At 44.6% G+C, this 18,533-nt stretch overlaps 5 protein-coding genes across 5 annotated transcripts; 2 read left to right on the top strand and 3 right to left on the bottom strand.

Moving 5' to 3' along the window:
* Positions 1-672: 672 nt before the first annotated feature.
* Positions 673-4,953, bottom strand: L199_000311 (FACT complex subunit SPT16; the record flags this gene model as incomplete). Its single annotated transcript, XM_064886079.1, has 20 exons — positions 673-752; positions 830-919; positions 996-1,095; positions 1,160-1,289; positions 1,350-1,938; positions 1,999-2,308; positions 2,364-2,534; positions 2,594-2,938; positions 2,993-3,095; positions 3,156-3,286; positions 3,340-3,504; positions 3,562-3,750; positions 3,808-3,886; positions 3,940-4,055; positions 4,113-4,200; positions 4,255-4,354; positions 4,411-4,494; positions 4,556-4,646; positions 4,708-4,815; positions 4,885-4,953. 20 exons carry the CDS (start codon positions 4,951-4,953, stop codon positions 673-675), a joined length of 3,138 nt encoding a protein of 1,045 aa, XP_064742151.1.
* A 2,132-nt stretch (positions 4,954-7,085) lies between these two features.
* On the top strand, positions 7,086-10,120 carry L199_000310 (uncharacterized protein; the record flags this gene model as incomplete). Its single annotated transcript, XM_064886078.1, has 18 exons — positions 7,086-7,249; positions 7,306-7,343; positions 7,397-7,406; positions 7,472-7,495; positions 7,560-7,566; positions 7,629-7,758; positions 7,820-7,857; positions 7,931-8,005; positions 8,071-8,282; positions 8,350-8,600; positions 8,672-8,737; positions 8,798-8,840; positions 8,905-8,972; positions 9,041-9,215; positions 9,281-9,379; positions 9,449-9,572; positions 9,649-9,773; positions 9,829-10,120. The coding sequence occupies 18 exons, from the start codon at positions 7,086-7,088 to the stop codon at positions 10,118-10,120; spliced, it is 1,941 nt and encodes a 646-aa protein (XP_064742150.1).
* Positions 10,121-10,464: 344 nt separating this feature from the next.
* On the bottom strand, positions 10,465-10,869 carry L199_000309 (uncharacterized protein; the record flags this gene model as incomplete). The annotated part of the gene is made up of 3 exons (XM_064886077.1): positions 10,465-10,503; positions 10,594-10,691; positions 10,755-10,869. The coding sequence occupies 3 exons, from the start codon at positions 10,867-10,869 to the stop codon at positions 10,465-10,467; spliced, it is 252 nt and encodes an 83-aa protein (XP_064742149.1).
* A 1,080-nt stretch (positions 10,870-11,949) lies between these two features.
* Positions 11,950-15,216, top strand: L199_000308 (uncharacterized protein; the record flags this gene model as incomplete). The annotated part of the gene is made up of 7 exons (XM_064886076.1): positions 11,950-12,166; positions 12,270-12,635; positions 12,696-14,059; positions 14,110-14,212; positions 14,269-14,761; positions 14,818-15,111; positions 15,171-15,216. The coding sequence occupies 7 exons, from the start codon at positions 11,950-11,952 to the stop codon at positions 15,214-15,216; spliced, it is 2,883 nt and encodes a 960-aa protein (XP_064742148.1).
* Positions 15,217-15,421: 205 nt separating this feature from the next.
* Positions 15,422-17,684, bottom strand: L199_000307 (uncharacterized protein; the record flags this gene model as incomplete). Its single annotated transcript, XM_064886075.1, has 11 exons — positions 15,422-15,992; positions 16,089-16,201; positions 16,323-16,376; positions 16,451-16,532; positions 16,606-16,619; positions 16,695-16,931; positions 17,014-17,103; positions 17,169-17,174; positions 17,252-17,344; positions 17,463-17,519; positions 17,583-17,684. The coding sequence occupies 11 exons, from the start codon at positions 17,682-17,684 to the stop codon at positions 15,422-15,424; spliced, it is 1,419 nt and encodes a 472-aa protein (XP_064742147.1).
* Between the last annotated feature and the right edge of the window lie 849 nt (positions 17,685-18,533).

Genomic DNA, 18,533 nt, shown 5'->3' with positions numbered 1-18,533 from the left:
TCGTCGTGACATGCAAAGATACTTGGAGAGCATGTGAAATATTGCTACTACATATAGTCATGAGTCTCTTCCTGAGTAGGAGAAGATCCCACCCATATACAATCGTATCACAAAGACAGAAGTGTCAGTCTTGTCAGATAAGCAATTAGTTACGGTAACGAAGCCGACATCACGTTTATCAAGTTACAACTGCCAAAATCTCTCTCGTAAAAGGGCAAAGTTGTCATTCAAGCTAGAAATCAGAACCCCTGACATCGCTTCGACTGGTCCATTACCGGTTCTTGCGGAAAGCTCATCAAGTCATCATTCTTGTGTCACGTCAACAGGTGGATGATCACTGCAAAAGCAAACAGAACCGAAGGATTGGTTCGTCCGTTTGATCCGAGAGGTACAGATTCCAACCTTTTCGGCACGTGTCATCCAGTGACGAGCATTTAGATCTTGTCTACAAATTCCAGACCAGACAGAGCATGACATTCAACATCAATCGATGTAGCTTATCATTTCTTACCCGATCGCGAACATGGATGATAGTCTGCATAGGACAATGAGATCTCTTCTCTCAGTCTACCCCATAGAATGACTACTGGATTGCAATGAAATCTAGAAATACAACATTACTGTACTACTCTCCGAGATTTTTAATGCCGTCTACCTGATATCCCTCAAAACTTATCGTCTACCACCTTTCTTCTTTTTACCTCTATCATCATCCGAATCATCACCTCCTTTCTCACGGTGCTTCTTATCGGCTAGATCGGAGGACATCTCGGATTAGCGCCCCTCATCTTATCCGTGTATCGGAATATTTGAGAACTGTCGTACTCACCTCTTTCAGCCTTCCTTTCTAATTCATCCCAATCCTCACCTTCATCACTTAGATCTTCATCCGAACCAGAATCATCTGAATCATCACCGACTAAAGTTGCATTATCGTCCGATTCCGATCAGCATATCAATCCCTTTCATTCTCCCAATCATCTGATAGTACTCACAGTCTGATCCACTCTCATCATCTGAGCTAGATTCATCATCAAACGCATCTGAATCTTCCTCAAATTCAGATCCTTCTTCCGATTCGGATGATTCAGCGTCCTACATTTGCGAATGCATAGTGTCAGCAGATTCATGACTTCTGAGGAGCAATCATATCACTCACAGATCCACCACCAGTAAGGAATTCCCAACCCCCCTCATTATAGAAGGCAAGCGGATCGTCATTGACTGTTTTCATGATGGCAGGCCAAGAGAGGTTGACCGGTCCTTCCGATATAGGTACATCGCATGAACTGGACAATTATCATCAAGTCAGCTACGGGAATTGATGAGATACCGGAACAATGACTCACTCTAACCATTCCTTGACGTTATCTAGATGAACAACAGGTATGGAGTTGATATGTATCGGAGCTTTCTTGAAGTCATTCAGAACGAAGACCATATCAAAATTCTTCAAACCAAATTGAACTCTTTCCAGATGAACGATTTCAACGTCGGAGAGGGTGATGACCGTGAATGGGAATTCCGAAATATGGATCAAACAATTTGTCGTGGGGAGTAAAAGAACGTTGGATCGATAAGGGACACCTGAGAAACCTAATTCTCTAAACGGTACATCTACTTCCAACTCGTACTGTTGAGCTTGAGCAGCAGATTCGATCCTCCTTGCGAAATCATGGAACTGTTTATCCAACTCGGCACGTCTCTTTCGATCTTCCTGTTCCTGCTCAATCTCATCTTCATCACCATACCTTGCCCTTCGCTTTTTACCGCCAGTCTCGTCGAACGACATGTCTGTCACTTCTCGATAGAATTGTACATCATACGTCTTCTTCTTGCCGAGCATGATAGGAGCTTTCAGATGTACATGGATGATAACAATGAGTTCCTTTTCACTGGGTTGGAAGAAAAGGTGTTTGATGTTACTGAAAAGCAGGTCTACAATCGAGATACATTAGCTACATTCCAACAGTCAATGAGGTTTTATGTGTGACTTACCGATCTTAGAAGCAGGCCCATCAGGTCTAAACCTGATACCATTCTGATGGATTTCGACATTTCCATCCGTCTTTTTCCCTTCCGGTGCTGGACGAGGGAACACGTTTTTGAGGACATATGGATGTCTGCCTTTCACTTCAACCAATTTCTCCTGTTCTATGACATCCGCAAGTTCCTTTCTTTCAGCTTCTCTTTTCGTCGCTGTCTTCTTCAGCGCAGTGATGGTGTCGAAGACTTTGAGCATATGTCTTTGATCTTGTGATCGGAACGAGACCGATCGAATGAAATTGGCATCGGGATCTTCAAAGGGCTGATTCGGAACGAACAGATCAGCACATATGAATTATCTCCAATTATAGACTCACCATATCTTCCTTTTTTCCTGCTATTTGACCAGGAGATTGGAAGTTGATTCTCAGTACGATATGTTCCGCTTCCTCGTTCTTCGTTACATTCTTGATGGTAGAGATATGGAAAGGAACGGCGAATCCATTGATGGGCAGTACAACTGATTGTCTCTGCTCATCCACGTATACCTGAACCAGACCATCAATCTCGTTGCCCGTGGTAGCGACGACGAATAGGGTTTACTCACTCGACGATCTTCCACTGCTCTGGGAAGCTGTTCCTCCCTTCTATAACTCTCATACCTCTTCACGACCTTATCTTGAGAACCGTCTTTGCCTTTCCCGCCTTTCTCCCACTTCTTTACACCATCGGCATTTCGCTGAGCATGCAGTCGAGCTTGGTTTGCCTTGATCTTCTCTGAAGTGGTCTGCTCGACATTATCCCTATTGGCACCTCGAGTCTTCGCTGGGGCGGCACGAGCACCGCCAGCACCGGTCCTAGTCTTGACAGGTGATTTGGGTTTGGCATCACCGTTCGTCTTCTTACTAGGTTTTGCCTTGATCTCGGGTTCAGACTCTTCTTCTTCCTCATCCTGCAGGGGTGTCATCAGCAGCCACAGGTTCAGGAAATTGAATAACCGACTCACCTCGAGATCCATGACTACGTCATTCAGCTTAGTGACACCTTCTGTCAAAACGACCGCTCCACTCTGACCGACCTTTACGGTGTCGGCGAGAAGAAGAGAGTAGCTAGTAGAGTCAAGTCAGATTGAGTAGATACAAGGGGGTCTGATTCTTCAGATAGCTCACGTTCTTCCTGGCTTCTTTGGATCCGGTAACTCTTGTACACCCAGCGAAAGGATTAACACCATGTTCTCCTTCAACGTCCTGCTATTCTTAGCATTGAGCACAAAGGAGCTGTCTCGGTACTCGATACCAGTCTAGAGGAGATTGTCAGCTTGAGGCTAATTAGTATTCGATAAATGAGACTCACGGCAAATCCAATACTTTTCGAAAGATTTTGTCCTAGCGTAGGACTCTTCGACTCGACAAATTGTTGGACCTCATTGTAGACATCCTGAACTACCGCTCCAGCCTTCAGCTTCTTCAAAGCTTCCGATCTTGCTTCTAAGAGGGCTGAATAATACGATTCTTGTTTCTGAGACATACAGGCTGTCAGCTGAATGGATACACTTCTTTCCGTGAAGCGACTCACCTTGTTGGGACTGATGAAAAACGTCCTACTCATGCTAGTACAATAACTCTTATATCTGATACCCAAACTCGCCAAGATGACGCCAGGTTTTAAGGGACTATTATCTGACATGGCGGTGACTCTAAGATCGTATTTGCCCCCAGATTGAATGATAGGTGAATAAACCCATTCAGTAGACGAAAAGTCGACCTAATTGACATGCTATTAGTCATTGATTGATATTAAGGATGATAATGCACAACTTACATCGCCTAGAGAGGAATTTTTATTCCACAACTTCATATCTGGACCTTTCTCATCATTGCCAATTTTCTCCTCCACCAAGCTATCCAAGTCATCAGTTTTGGCTCGCCTATCTCGTGATGGACAACAACTCACCCTGCGAACACTTCATGCGGTACTTTCGTACCTCGATCAATGATTGATTCCATCTTCGACTTGAAGTAATGTTGCATGGTAGTAGCGGTCATCTTTGAACCGGTAATGAGGTTTTTCTACGATTGGGCGTGGCGTTAGCATAGATTCCGAAGTAGTGGTATAGCTGTACATACCAACTCTTCTCCATCCTTCTCGTTAAGGATTGCTGAGACGGGTATCGATATGTCTACTACTTCCAATCCACCCTTCGAGGTAGCGACCCTGTGGGACTTGGCATAAGCTTATATAGGGGATATTCTGGATATCTGAACGTACGCTGCGTTCCAATCATCCACCAATTTACCCGCAGGCTTGTCTTTGGGCAGACTTCCAATCTTCCCATCTCCCAACGACAATACCAGGTCTTTTACCACCTCTATAGTGACAATATTATCAGCTAAACCTCATGGGTCAGATGTAAATGTTACTCACGTTTGGCTGCAACTTCATCTTTGGATCTGACCTGTATATCCACTTCTATCCCATTGGATGACTGAAGCTGCTTGAGTAGTTTAGCTGGAGTGGCGAGGAATGCTATGGTCAGCTCGAGTGAAGCCATAGTTGACAATGAACGCACCTTTGGATGCACTACAGACAAAAGTGACTTTTCGAGGTGATTTTGTGAACAGCATGAGAGTGGAAGGGAATTCGAACCCCAGAAGGTACAGCTATGCATTGACCTCTCAGCTATGTGAATGTGGTGCCGGTGATAGGATGATGCAAACGCACCTGTAAAGACATGGTCTTGTTGTATGCAGGGGTATCGTCATTGGGTTCCCCTAAGACCACCTGTAAAGCGGTCAATCCTTCCAATTCAGCTGTATCACCAGAGGGATTCTACGAGAATGTTGCGATGAGTCAGCGACCAAAATCAGCAATAATGACATGACGATGAACTGATCTCACCTCCCACGCCTGGAAGATCCTCTCGGCCCTCTTGAAGAAAAGAGCGGAATCGAGTTGAACATCGGACATATTGAGGGAGTATGATCTCGTGATTGACGTTCGGTGTGTCTTTGTTCGATGTTCGTCCGTCCTTCAGCAGACTCCTTCTCTGATCTTGACTGATTGATATAAGTGTACTTTTCGTCCGTCCTTCAGCAGACTCCTTCTCTGATCTTGACTGATTGATATAAGTGTACTTAAGGAGAAGAGAAGGAAGGTTGAGATTGGGACCGACAAGTGGATTGATTGATCAAGGATGAACATGAGCTAGTCTCAGGTGGTGGCCAGGTCAGGTCAACTTTGCACTTTACCGATACGCGTCTTAATGTTCAAAACCCAGACGCGCCCCCCATTTAATCATCCTCCACTTATATACTGCCTGCTGGCTTTTCGGAGTTATTGCGATGTGGCATAACATCAGCCATTCCTGCTTTCCATCCCTGACAGTCACCGTGAGCAAACAACACTGGGATGTCGAAGCCAGACATCAGTTCAAGATAAAGGATACAGACGCGACATAATTGGTAGCATCATACGGTGTCGAAGCTTGATTCCGCCGATGATGAAGCCTGATACCATTTGGTGCAGATAATCCCGGTGCTCACGATCCTATCAACACATTTCTACTTGTAATTATCATCGACAGGTCTGGTGAAGTTGAACCGGACTGTACTGACTACGATCCAGTATCTTCGGCATCTTTGATATGTGAGAAATACTATCCAGTACTCGGTTGACTTGGAAAAAGTCAAGGTGACATATCATGTCACACCTTTACGTTATGATCATCTTGTGAAATGTCCGAAAACAAGCAAGTCGTTTTTTTTCAAACATGTCTCATCGTATATGTAATTTACAACAATGTTATCTGAGTTTTGGAGAAAAAAAAAGCCTCTTCGGCTTGAATCTGCACGCCTCCTGTTGAAGTCTCACTCGCCTCGGTCACTTTGCAGGCTATTGTATGTGTGTACAACAATACATTGCAGGAGAGGCGATAACATCCTTATGGTCTGTTATAGCTGGCTGAGACGATTATTTGGAATCTCTATCTGGTAACTCCCCTTGAAACTTTATACACATCGAGGGGAACACGCAGCACTGGGCTTCTCATACTCGGCTCCGTGCTGCGGTCGTCATCATATAGGGTCGGTCGTTCTCTGACCAATCCATCAAAAATAGTATACAGTCGTTATCCTGTTCTGAATGAATATTGTGTTCTCCTTTGTTGTTTGTTTACCCTGTCGATCAACTGACAGCAGGTTGATGTTCACCAAGAGTGAAGACCCAGGGTACTCGATAGGAACCTTAGCATTTATCATTCGGCATACCACCTACGAATTGTCCCGTACAAGTTCCCGCATCTTGGTACGAATATGAATATGAATCATCCGATAATGTATGCGTTAGGAGTACGGATGATTCGAGGTGAAAGGTATCTTTGTGAGGCGTGGGATTTTCGTTTTCTTTTGGAAAAGTAACGTTAGGCAACTAACCAATTTTCTTATCTTAGGCTTGTTTTGAGGAAAGAAAGTTCGATATTTCCCTGAAAAACTTCTATCGTTTTAATCGGATTGTTACATTTTGACTATTTCCGATCATCTGTCAGGACATGGTCCATCAAGAGGCGTTTTATGTTCTTTTTTTTTTTTTTGTGCTTCTGTTTTCGTTTTATGGGCGTTACCTCAAGGGCATTGATCGTCGTTCCCTTATAACACCTGTACTGCAATACAACATCCGGCGGATCAAAGTCAAAGAAAGGATGTGGGAACCGAAAAAAGCCAATCACATCATCAGGGCTCATCAAACTATATCGTTGATCGTCGTTGATTTTGGTTACATCGTAGGGAAAGTTGTGTAAGAGGTTCACAGATAAGCGTTTTGGAAGTCTCGCCTTACCTTGGCCCGCAGCCATGGCTAAGAGCCGAAGAGCAGATCCTTACCCGTGGTTGACGATAAAGTGGTGAACTTCTATTTTCAGATACAGATGAATTGGGATGATCTGCGATAGACCATCGAAGGGATGGTGTAGATATACATATATATTTAAAAGACACGATGGGATGTCTCTTCTCGATCTTATACAATTATAGACTGACCAGCTGCAGATAAAGTAGAATATCTTGTCTTTCTGATCGTTTAGACGATAGACAAACATTCCCAAAATGCGATTCAACACTCTAACGTGCCTGATCGCTCCCACGTTCCTTACCACTCTATCTGTCAATGCTCTGACAAGTTTCGAGTATCTTCAAGTGACCAAGAACTTCGCGGATGCTTTTATGCCTTCCAGCACGAGCGACTTGGTAGCTGACCTAAATATCAAAAGGTTGGTCATGCCCTCCTGACCGAGCGATGAAGCTGACTTTGTACTTGGATGGATAGCGCATTATTTGCTGAAGATGTTCAAGGTTCTGTTGACAGTGAGTGAAAGAATGGCTACCTTGCTTGGGCCTTGCTGATCACACATTTGCAGTTGTCGGAAAGTGAGTATGAGCCACATCAAAGGTCAGGTAAATCACATTACTGATACTGACGCATTTGCTTCTAGCATCAATGGTCGAGAATACTCTACGTAAGTTGCCATTTTCACCACGACCTGAATTGTGATGACTCAGCTGATCATTCCCCATCCACAGGGATTTCGTGGGTACATTTATACTGGCATCACCCGCTAGGACTATATCTGATCTATCTATTTACTATAGCTGTTCGGTCTATTCCTCGGTGCTGCTCAGAACCCTACTGTCCCTTCACCTGTCGGTGTACCCATCTCATACAATGTTACAGCTGCCGCAGTGGAGCATAACACCGTTTCAGCTGGTATCAAGTTCGAACGTAGGTCGAATCCCTTTCATCTTCTGAGGTCTGTACATCTGGAAACTGACGAGATGAACAGTTCAATATCCAATTTTGAATACTACATATCCTATCGAGGTGGGTGATTCGCTTGAATCAGCTACAATCGGGGAAAAAAAGCTTGAATTCACACTTGCAATGTCATAAATAGCTCGAAGCCTTCCTCACGATCAACGACAAAAGGGAGATCACTCAATACGATTTGATCTTCCGACGATGGGCCTGGGTAAGTCTTCTTCTACTCGTGATATGGAAAATCTCAAATCTGACACGGTACCGTGCGATTAATAGGCGACCGATACTATCATCCCTCAACTGACACCCTACATGGCCAACTTGCTTGGGATGTCCAATGACAATTCCACTCAGACCTTACATCAATTCTTGGCCTATGCAACTTGTACTCAAACTATGACTTACTGTACAGATGGAAATGCCCAGTACGATACCTTGACGGATTGTCTCGCCAATGCTACTTCCTTGCCTACAGGCGAATTTTACAGGTCAGCCCAAATTAATCTTTATATTACTGTAATATCAGCTGGACGCTGATATTGTGTTCGTTGATAGGGTCGGGGAGAATAACCTAGCCTGTCGAGCCGTCCATTCATCGATGCTCCAGCTCAACCCGGAAACCTACTGTCCAGCTATGAGCCTTTCGGGAGGTTCATTCTGCATCGATAGGGATTATACCGAGACTGTCAGAGGTGATCATTTCACCCAAGGGTTCTTGGCTCCTAAATACGTTACACCAGAGAACAAGAAATTGGTTCAAGACGTTTGGGCATCGAGTGAGACATCCGAGCTCAGTGGTCTCCTCGGTAAGTCCATTCATCCTAATTTTTGACCATCGAGGACTACGTTAACGGGTTCTTGTCAATGTTTGTTATAGAATTATCAATGAGTGGCCAAGATGCACATTCCTGGGATGCTACTTGGTATGCAACTATGACTTTTGGTAAGTCCCTCTTCATGTCGATCTCCGTCGAGGTAATCATACTGATGGGTGATGTCGTAGTTTACTTCGTCTTCTATTACTTCTTCGCCAAAGTTACCGACTTGTGAGCCCACTCATTAACGTATTGGCTTGGGACGTAGCTAAATCAATGACCATCTTGGATGTAGCATGTTCGCACGATTCAATAACGCCTACAAGGACTTGCCTCGAGAACTCCAGAAAAACGTAACAATGTGTAAGCTACATTTCGACAGTTGCTGTGTTTCGGTTGACCGAGCTTACTGAGACGAACGTCGTCAATAGACTTTATGACTATCATCTTCACCGCTGTCGCTCTTGCCCTTCAACTCGTCGGTTCACCAGGGTTCAAGGGAGAATGGCATCTATGGGAATTCAAATGCGTTAGATTAGCAGGTGTACTCACAGTTGCTTTGTACCTTTTCGAATTGATCTTTAGATTTAACATGCGTTTACCTCTGTAAGCTATATCTTCTTGTTCAGATCATCTCAATCAGCGCTTACCGATACGTGTAAATTTGGTAGTGTCGCACATCACATACTCACCATCTTCGCCATCTCCCTTGGAGTTACGACGAACGAGTATACTCAGAACCCAACGTTCATGCTGAGTGGTATCATCTGGTAAGTCCGATGGTCTTCATCTGCTACACCACTCGCTGCTTGACTGACTTGAGTACTGTGCGGTACTAGGTTATTCCAAGCCACAACTGAACAGCCCACTTTCATCGGCTTAATGGGTTACAGATTGAAATGGAAGAAAGAAACCGTAGCTTTGATCCTTAAAATCTCTTCTGTACAAACATTCATCTTTAAGGTAAGTCAGCATTCCCTTTCCCTCCTTGTTCTTCTCCTCGTCCAAGCTGACATTGACAATCGATCTGCTTATCCAGGCTGCAAGTGCTTTAGCTCTGTTGGTGTACTGGGGACTCCACCAGAACTTCAACTACAACTCCATCGATAGAGTGTGGTCAGTCTTCGTATGGATCATCGCGATTGGTCTTTTCCTTACTCAAATGTGAGTACCCCTCCTACCGTCGTAGGCAATCACCTGAGCTAATCTACTCTCATAGATGGGGATCATACGTGACTTATATAATCGGAGTGAATATCCTCAAAAAACGACCTGGTCCTCCAATCAGATTGGAATCCAACGATTCATCCTCATCCAATACGAGTACCGATATCGATCTTGAGAAAGGCCAAATAACAAGCTCTGTCGAGGAAGAAAAACGGCGAACCGGTCGGACAGTCACTCCTGTCGAAGTGCCTACTTTGGGATATGATGGGAAATCGGAAATTGGGACATCTTTCACTATGAGTAAAACTATGTCATCGAGTGCTTCGACTGTTGTGGATCAATAGATAGATAGATCACTGCCAGTAGCTTGGACCGGTTCGATTTTTCTGAGCCCTTCGGGCGTTGTTCATATTGTTGCTTATAAACAGACTTCTTCTCTCGTTAATTCGTAGAGTAGATACACATTGACTCTTATAGATATTTCGGGTTTTCGGTGAATGCATTGTATGACTGACACACCATCCTGATCTGTATCTGATGTGCACTGATGTGCACTGATGCTATGTTGTGACGATCAACCTTGCAAAAATGAGGAACATACGATATATTCTTCGTGCATTACAAGCTATCTATATTTTCTCTTCTCTGCTTCTTCTTCTCGTCAGAATGCAATTTTTCTGGAATTCATCTATTGTTTATCTTGGATCGGAACGTCTTTTCCGGTTAACTACTCGTACGACGTATCAGCTTCTGCCCAATTTCGTATGGTAGGATGTATAATGTTGGATCTGATCTGTTGAATCTAGAGGAGACTTACCTTCTTGAATCCTGATCTGACCCCATCCGAGATCTTTTCAGTAGTAGATACGTTCTGCTTGTGTCCCGCTTTACCTAAGACGTAGTCTACACCTTTATCTATCCACCGGAAAGAGATTGTTAGCTAATTTGTCATGTTTGGCTGAGAAACAGTGTACTCACCAAGAGCATCTTGTTGGCCGGTCTGGCCTTGAGCTTGGGTAGCGGTAGGATTCATGAGTGTTGATCCGGCTGTAGAGGCGCCGGCGGTGGGAGGTGGGGCAGTGGCTTCTGACATGTTGTCTGGGTATATCTGCGATGATCTGGCGAGGGGTTTTTGAAACTATGCAAGGTGTAGATGTAAATGTAGATGTAAAAGCAGATAGATAAGGTTGACCATGCAGCAGAACTTATACTTTGTATACTCATAAATAAGGGTATGACGTCATTGACACGTGGATGATCCATCCTGGAAAGCGAGAGTCTATAACTGGATTGTAACTCTGAGTAATCTGTGCACAACTGATCAAAGCACCGTTCAGCCTATATCGCCAAGCATGATCTCGCCGGTACACACTACGAGTGGTGGTGTACACGTACGTACAAAGGCAGCATCTAAACAGTCTATCTTTCACCGCAACTCAAGCATTTACTGATCGTTTTATCACCGGACACTGGACCTGGTCTTCTCGTTTCGAAAGAAGGATCGTATATGCGAGTGACCCTACTTATCCCTCATCAATCCTGTGTGTCATGCTTTGAGAGTTCTCCAAGCAGAACCTCTTGTCTTTCGCCGGCTGACATGGTCTGGAAGGCGATATCAGGCTTCCAGGTTTGGATTGACACAATGCAACTGAAAAGTTTATATGATCTTGGATAACGTATGCAAAGGACTCTCGTTCATTTAATTTTTTTTTTGTTGAAAGGTCTTAGTGCTACCTTGCTGTAGTACCTAGACACATCTTTTCAACTGGGTCGATAATCGTGCTTTGAGAAGACCTTCTCTCACTTGACGATGCGTCTTAACCCAAAGGGTATTGGCCCAGGTGTATGGAGGTGAAAAGATACTCCTCTGGCGAGCCCTTGCCATAAGCCATGATCCGATATATCATCCGATCTCAGTGTCATACTTCCTGCCGGACGAGGCATTGATCGTGCAAGAAGAGGAAGAGGATTCTAGGACTGTGCCACCCAATGTATATATTTGCCACCCCAAAGCGACCTCCACTTTGACCACCTGCACGTGGGATCACCACTCAAGTTCGATCTTGACCAATCCTCCTGCTCGATATTCACGATTTCTCCTTCACCTTTTCACACTCGTCACAGCTATCATCATCTTGTATCAAGTATTACTGGCATTGTATCGATAGTATAGATGGTGCAACGTCAGTCATTCAACGATTTTCTCAATTCCGGCTCACCCTCAACTCCTCGCGGGCGAGGAAGAGGTGGGTTCAGAGGTGGTGGAGGTAGAGGTGGAAGAGGTGGTGGATTCACTCCTGGAAGTACAAAGAAAAGCTTCAACGCGGACTATTCCAATATGGGCTTTGACTATGAAAAGATCAACAGTCAGAAGTACACCAAGATGGAAGGTCAGTCACGGGATCAATCATTCTTTGCTTGTTCAAGGTGTCAAAGTTGGTGGCAAAGAAGATCATCACGATTGTGTTGGGCTAAATTCACTTACTTTATCAGGTTTCAACGTCCAACCTTTCGGACCTTCATCCTCTGTCTCCCCAGGCCCATCTACTGCTCGAGGTAGAGGTAGCCAGACACCGCGAGGTAGAGGACGAGGCTTCTCTTCGCACCACAGGGGTGGTCACCAACAACCTGCTACACCTTCGGGAGTAGCTACTCCAGTTCACGGGCTAGGGTTTCACGATCACGAATCTGATACGAGAACCAAAGGCGATCATCGAGGCTTGGGATCAGGAAAATCGACAGTTGGGAAAGGTCTGGGCACTGGAACGGTAACATGGGGAGGAGGAAAAGCACCCTTGTTCGTGAAAGCTGGAGAACTCTTTAAAAATGGTGAAGCTGATGTGATCACCATGGGAGAAGGTTGGTAACAGCTTGTACTATACAAGGAAGGATATCAAAGCTAACATATCTTATTGCTAGATCACAAGCTGCATGTTGAAGTTTATCCCATGTCCGACCCATCCGCTCCTCAGATGACCCATCTTCAAGATGAGACAGAAATCGATTTTATCCAGCAGCCTTCGCCATTATCACCTCCGACATCCTCACCTCCGTCATCATTGAACGACGAATCACCTCTCACTGTTCAAGGAGAAGAAGGTTTACACAATTACCAAGATGAAGCCCTCGAAGAACTACTCAGCTCGGCAACTCGTTCGCTCGCCGTAGACAACGATCCCGCGTCACATGGAATTCCGATCTCGCAAAACCCTTCTATCCCTGTGGCGCATATCGACGAATACTCAGAGACGATCGCAATCAAATCTACCTCGCCGGAGCGTGAAGATGTTATCGTCATCGAAGAGACTGAGGTTATAGTACCTATGGCAGAAGGAGGTCCGATCGACGCAGTCGAAAGCAAATCGGTGGAGGATGAAACTCCGCTTTTCTTCATCGATACCAATCCTGAGGCTGATGATGAAACACCACCTATACCCACTTACGATATTATCGAGAGTCGTCCACTTGGGGAACAGACAACTCATGTCCAGGCAGAAGAATCAGAAGAGGAAAAGATCCTATTCGTCCCCAAAACATACAAAAAGCCTGCACCGATCTTTATCGATATTGGCGCATCATCCCATTCCCAACACAGATCGCCTGCTCCTGAGATCGTCAGTCGCGCTTTCGTGAATCCCCAGGCACTTTCACGGGCAGAGAAGAAAGCTGCGAAGAGGGAGAAACGACGTGGAAGAGGCAAGAAGTCGCGTCAAAGGAAGCAGGATAAGATGCCTAGGGAAGATTCCGATATCGAATGGGGAAGTGATGGACCCCCTGTCAACATCATTGATGTGCAAGGTGGGGAGAGTGATTCATTCGTTGATCCCGAAGACGCCGAGAACGAGGAGGATGAAGATATCAAGCTATTGAGAGATTATATGAAAGGCACGATGTTGAACGCTGAAACTGATATGGACGAACAGGAAGGAGAGGTAGAGATGAAAGTACGGGAAGAGGAATTGGATGCTCAAGATGACGAAGATGCTGAAGAAATGGATATAGAAGCTATGAAAATGTTTGGTCAAGGAATCAAGGGCTTAACGGAAGGTGGACAAGAGATAGTGGATGAGGACGATTGGCAGTCTGATGATTCGCGAGAGGCGTTCGAGGAAGAGGAGGAAGAAGACGACGACGATGACGATGAAGACGATTCATCCGTGCTCGGCGAAATTGACATAGAAGGAATGATGGACGACGACAGTGAGGATGAGGACGTAGAAGCTCTTTTCAATGGTTCTTCTCAATGGGATAAGGACACGGACTGGTTTATCAATGCCATGGAAGTGAGTAACATCTTCCGTGCTCAGAATTTATATACTGATGAAGTCGACAGGATGCTCTCGACGGCACCGATGTCAACATGAAAGATCGTAAAAGCCGAAATTCCTTGTTCAAGTCTATCGAGGATGGAGACTTTGGGGATAATTGGGGACTTAGTGAGTTTGACAGGCTCTCCATATTTACATGTCTGACGTCTGATCGGTATCTTCAGCACCCGCGAAGAAAAGTAAGAAGAACAAGTTCGTTCCTCCAGAGCTCCAGGTCCAGTGGGAGAAGGACCGATTGGTCAAGGCTGAGAAGAAGCAACAGCGAGAGCTTGAACGACTTATTGCCGAGATCGAACCTACGCTCGCTGGCTATTCCAGAAAGGGCAAAGCTAAAGCCAAAGGCAAAGGAAAGGCTCATCAAGCTGCCGTCGCTCATCTTATTCCCGCATCGGCTTCACAAGTGGCTGATTTATTCGATATCTCCTCCGATGAAGAGGGAGACTTCCCTCTGCCTTTATTCCGAAAGGGTGGTCGAATCCCCACTAGCATGCCTCTCGAGATGGTAGACGAGAGGATTCAAATTTTCTTAGATGATAGAGGCAAAACTACGCTTCAACTTCCACCGATGGGCAAAGACGATCGAAAGAAGGTTCATATGTTGGCTGATTGCTACAACCTTGGATCCAAATCCAGAGGTAGTGGTAAAACCAGATTCACGTGAGTTCATCACATCCGCCGTATCGCCATGCAAATCTGACTCTTCTCTTCAACAGCGTCCTCACGAAAAACAAGCGATCTGGTACACTTGTCGATGAGATCAAGATTGAAAGACTGTTAACGGCCTCTCAGAAAGTCGGAGGTAGCTTCTACAAAGCTCTGTACACACGAGGTGGTAAAGCGAAAGTCAAGGGTCAGTCATCGGGGCCTTCAATCCGCCACAAAGAAGGTGATATGGTCGGTCACGGGGCGGATAAGATCGGCCAGGACAATATCGGACATAGACTGTTGAGCAAGATGGGTTGGGCAGAAGGTGACAGGATCGGTAGAGGAGCGGGACTGGAAGCACCGTGAGTTAGTCTCTTATTTCTCCGAAGACACGGTCAGCTGAAATCGATTGTTCCGTCAGTATCGTCGCCATAGTAAAAAATACCAAGACTGGTCTTGGAGCTTGATTGAGCACCGCGACACACTATCATGAACGTTTATAGACTATACCACAATCGACAAATCTCTTGCATTATATAATAAGTCATTGAATCCAGTATGAAACCTGCATGTATATCATTCATTTCGGGACTTGATCATACAGTATTGAACTAGTAGCTAACACATATATGTATATCCGTGCAAACCGAAACACTTTACAAGATCCTTTATCTATACAGTCTGATTATTTTCCAGCGTCAAATCACCCCCCATGACATTGTATCTGGGACGTCTGGTCGCCTGCTGAGAATTGTCAGATGGTGAGATGAAAGTTTCTTTCTGTCTATCCACTTTAATTACTATATCCCCTTGACCTCTTTCGGCCCTCATGGCAGGTTCATACTCAACTTCTGTGGAGTAAACCTGACTCTGACCTTCTTCAACTCTGGTGAGGAAAGGCAGCTCCTTGGACTCTTGCCAATCCTCAAGCTGTACACTTTTATCGACACTACCCTCCGATATGAATTCCGTGAGGTTCAGAGGTTCTTGTTTTGGTCCTCCAATCGATTGTGGAGTTGGAGATCGAATATGTAATCGTTTCCTGCAAGTCTGACAAGATCCTCCACCAGTCCCACCGGTCCCACTTCCACTAGAAGGACCCGAGGTGTAACCGCCGTTTGGTCTACTGCTGAAGGGACCGTCCAAATGGGTGTCTCGAGGTTTCGTCAAGATTGCCAATATCGTTAGGACGTATATTTTCGAAATGGTATGATTAGTTATCAAACTCCAGCTGGCTCTCTCACTGCATAAGGATGGAAATCAATGACTCATAATTAGCTTCGGCCAACACAATATCGACTTTCGAATCGATATGACGTAGCATATAATGATAACTGACGGGAATTGTGAAATAACTACAGCAGTAAGCTGAAGTGCCGTCACCAAAAATCCATTTCTGACTAGAACGATTAAGAGGACGTCGATGATTCGGTTGGAAGCCGCGAACCCTGTCTGTGCATTGAAAGAGAGAAATGTTTGTTAGCGAGTGATATCTACTGCATCTGATTAAATTTGAGCTCGAGCTCGAGCTCGATCAACCAGGATCACGAACATAACTGGTTATTTGACTTACTCGAGACTTCTGTAATTTCAGTGAGAATAGTACAGTTAAGATCACATCGAGGACCTGGGTGAACATGAATTACCAAAGTGGATTTTCTCAGTAGGTCATCGTGCAAAATGGGATCTCTCATTACGTACCAGGAGAGAGATGAATTGGGTATCATAAATGATAGGGAAGGCTCTTGAGAATGAACTCTGTGTTGAGTCGAGAGGGACACTCCTGAGTATATCAGGAGCTGGTTAGTTACGGAACGTGTATATGAAAGGAATAATGAGATGGAAAAAACGCTTACGACCTCTTCAATATCTTTTCATAACACATCAAATAGAAATTAAGGCAATCAGTCTCTTCGAATATCACACTGTGTGTGAAAATACTCACACCAAGATATATAGGATTTGCCAAGCCTGCAAGGAAACAGAGTACCGCGAGGGATGTGAGGATGATCAAACCTGAACAATACAGTACTTTGGTTCTGTATGGAGATCTCTTATGGAGAGATAGGCTTCTAAATAGTCTCATGAATCTGTTAATCATGAACAACTGAGTTGCAAATGCGACTATTGAACCGATGATTGAACGAACCCATGCCAAGGAATCGAGTTGTATGGTCAATGCCTATGTATATCGTAGACGCATGCCATCCCAGTCAGCTTGTTCGTACAGTCCAGTATATCAACAATGATATAATTGTACCTACGTATGTGTCATCTCCAATATGCACTGCACAAGTCTCAACGACCATGACGCAAATCACAATGGATTCAATCGTTACCAAGACTCCTTGAGCCTGTCCGAATTCATTTCGAAAAGTTCAGTCTCTGTCTCCTAACCAGGGCCAAAATAATCACTTACCGCCACCTACATGAGTAAGGTATTTTCATCAGTATGGATCGTCATACAGGATAATATAATACAATTGACATATGCCAACTCACGAGTAACTTGGCATGCCAGCTGTCTTTGGGATATCTACGCAAATAACCGAAAGCCTGTCCCGAGCTTCGACTCAATCTCGGTTCTTTTACATTCTGACATACCCGTGAGGGAGGTTCGACTCACTGTGACCTACTGAGACGTCAGTAGCTGCATACTATCTTTCCAAAACTTATCAAACATCGGAAAAAGAAAAGCTTTAGTGTGACTTACCCAGACTATCCCCAAGGTTAGAGAACTCAGTAACCCACTGATGATGATCGAAGCGAACTAGAGATACAATGAGTAATTAGCGAGGGATGCAATTCTGGGAAGGATGGGTCGAACACTTACGATATCGAAAGGGGCACGATTTGGTGGTGATTGTGACTGTGATTGCGGTTGTTGTGATTGCTGTGTCGGTGGTGGTGGTGGTGGTGGTGGTGACATCGGCATATCGATCATGAGCTGAAGAACGACTCGCTCGTCGAATTTTGTTCCACTCCAGGGAGGCTATGCACCTGAACTTATCTTGTTTTTGATGAAGGTCGAGTCCACTAGTGGAACGGTTATTTGGCGAGGATCATCCCTCTACCTCGACATCGATGAACAGGAAGTTCAGGTATCATGGGTTGACAACTGATCTAGGAAAGCAGAAAATAAATACAGCTACGTTGTTATGTTACAATATATCACGTAGTGCGTTCACTTTTCGACTTCCAGTTATTCATCGTAGAGCAGAGGTAGGAACGATTCCGTACTATTTAGACTTTTACGTGGCTTGTAGAGTCGCAGAGGTTTTAAGGCTTCAAGTCGAACAGAATCAGTTGACATGCATGGTGCCTTGTCTCGCAATTTGGAAAGGCTATGAGTTTGAACCTAAATCATTTGCCGTGATACTTTTCAATGGGATGTTATGTCAAAGATCCAGCCTAGAAGAGGAGCAACGGTGAGTTACGATAGGTTAAGCTCCATTGCGTCGATCAAAATGTTCCCCGTGTTAAGGTGTTATTACGTGATCAGCCCCAAAATTTCGTAAGTGCATGACACATGAGCAACTTAGTTTTGGCGCATAGCGAGTTAGTACGACAACTGCACAATTATATAATTTTTATGCATGGTATTTCTTATTTTCTGAGATCGTGTATGAGTATATGTATATGCGATGGGTTCTACTTGTATCCATGTATGTATGTAGAAATGCTATGAGATGTAATGTTGGTCGTGTATGGGGTAAACGTTAAAATGTTGATCGTACAGAGCTGTATATGTCTATCATCAATCGATTTGTGTGATATTTACAAT

The sequence above is a fragment of the Kwoniella botswanensis genome, chromosome 1, assembly GCF_036426115.1.
Source record: "Kwoniella botswanensis chromosome 1, complete sequence".
Taxonomy (NCBI): Eukaryota; Fungi; Basidiomycota; class Tremellomycetes; order Tremellales; family Cryptococcaceae; genus Kwoniella; species Kwoniella botswanensis.
Note: the sequence above shows the minus strand (reverse complement) of the source record. Positions and strands in the feature narration are given on the sequence as shown.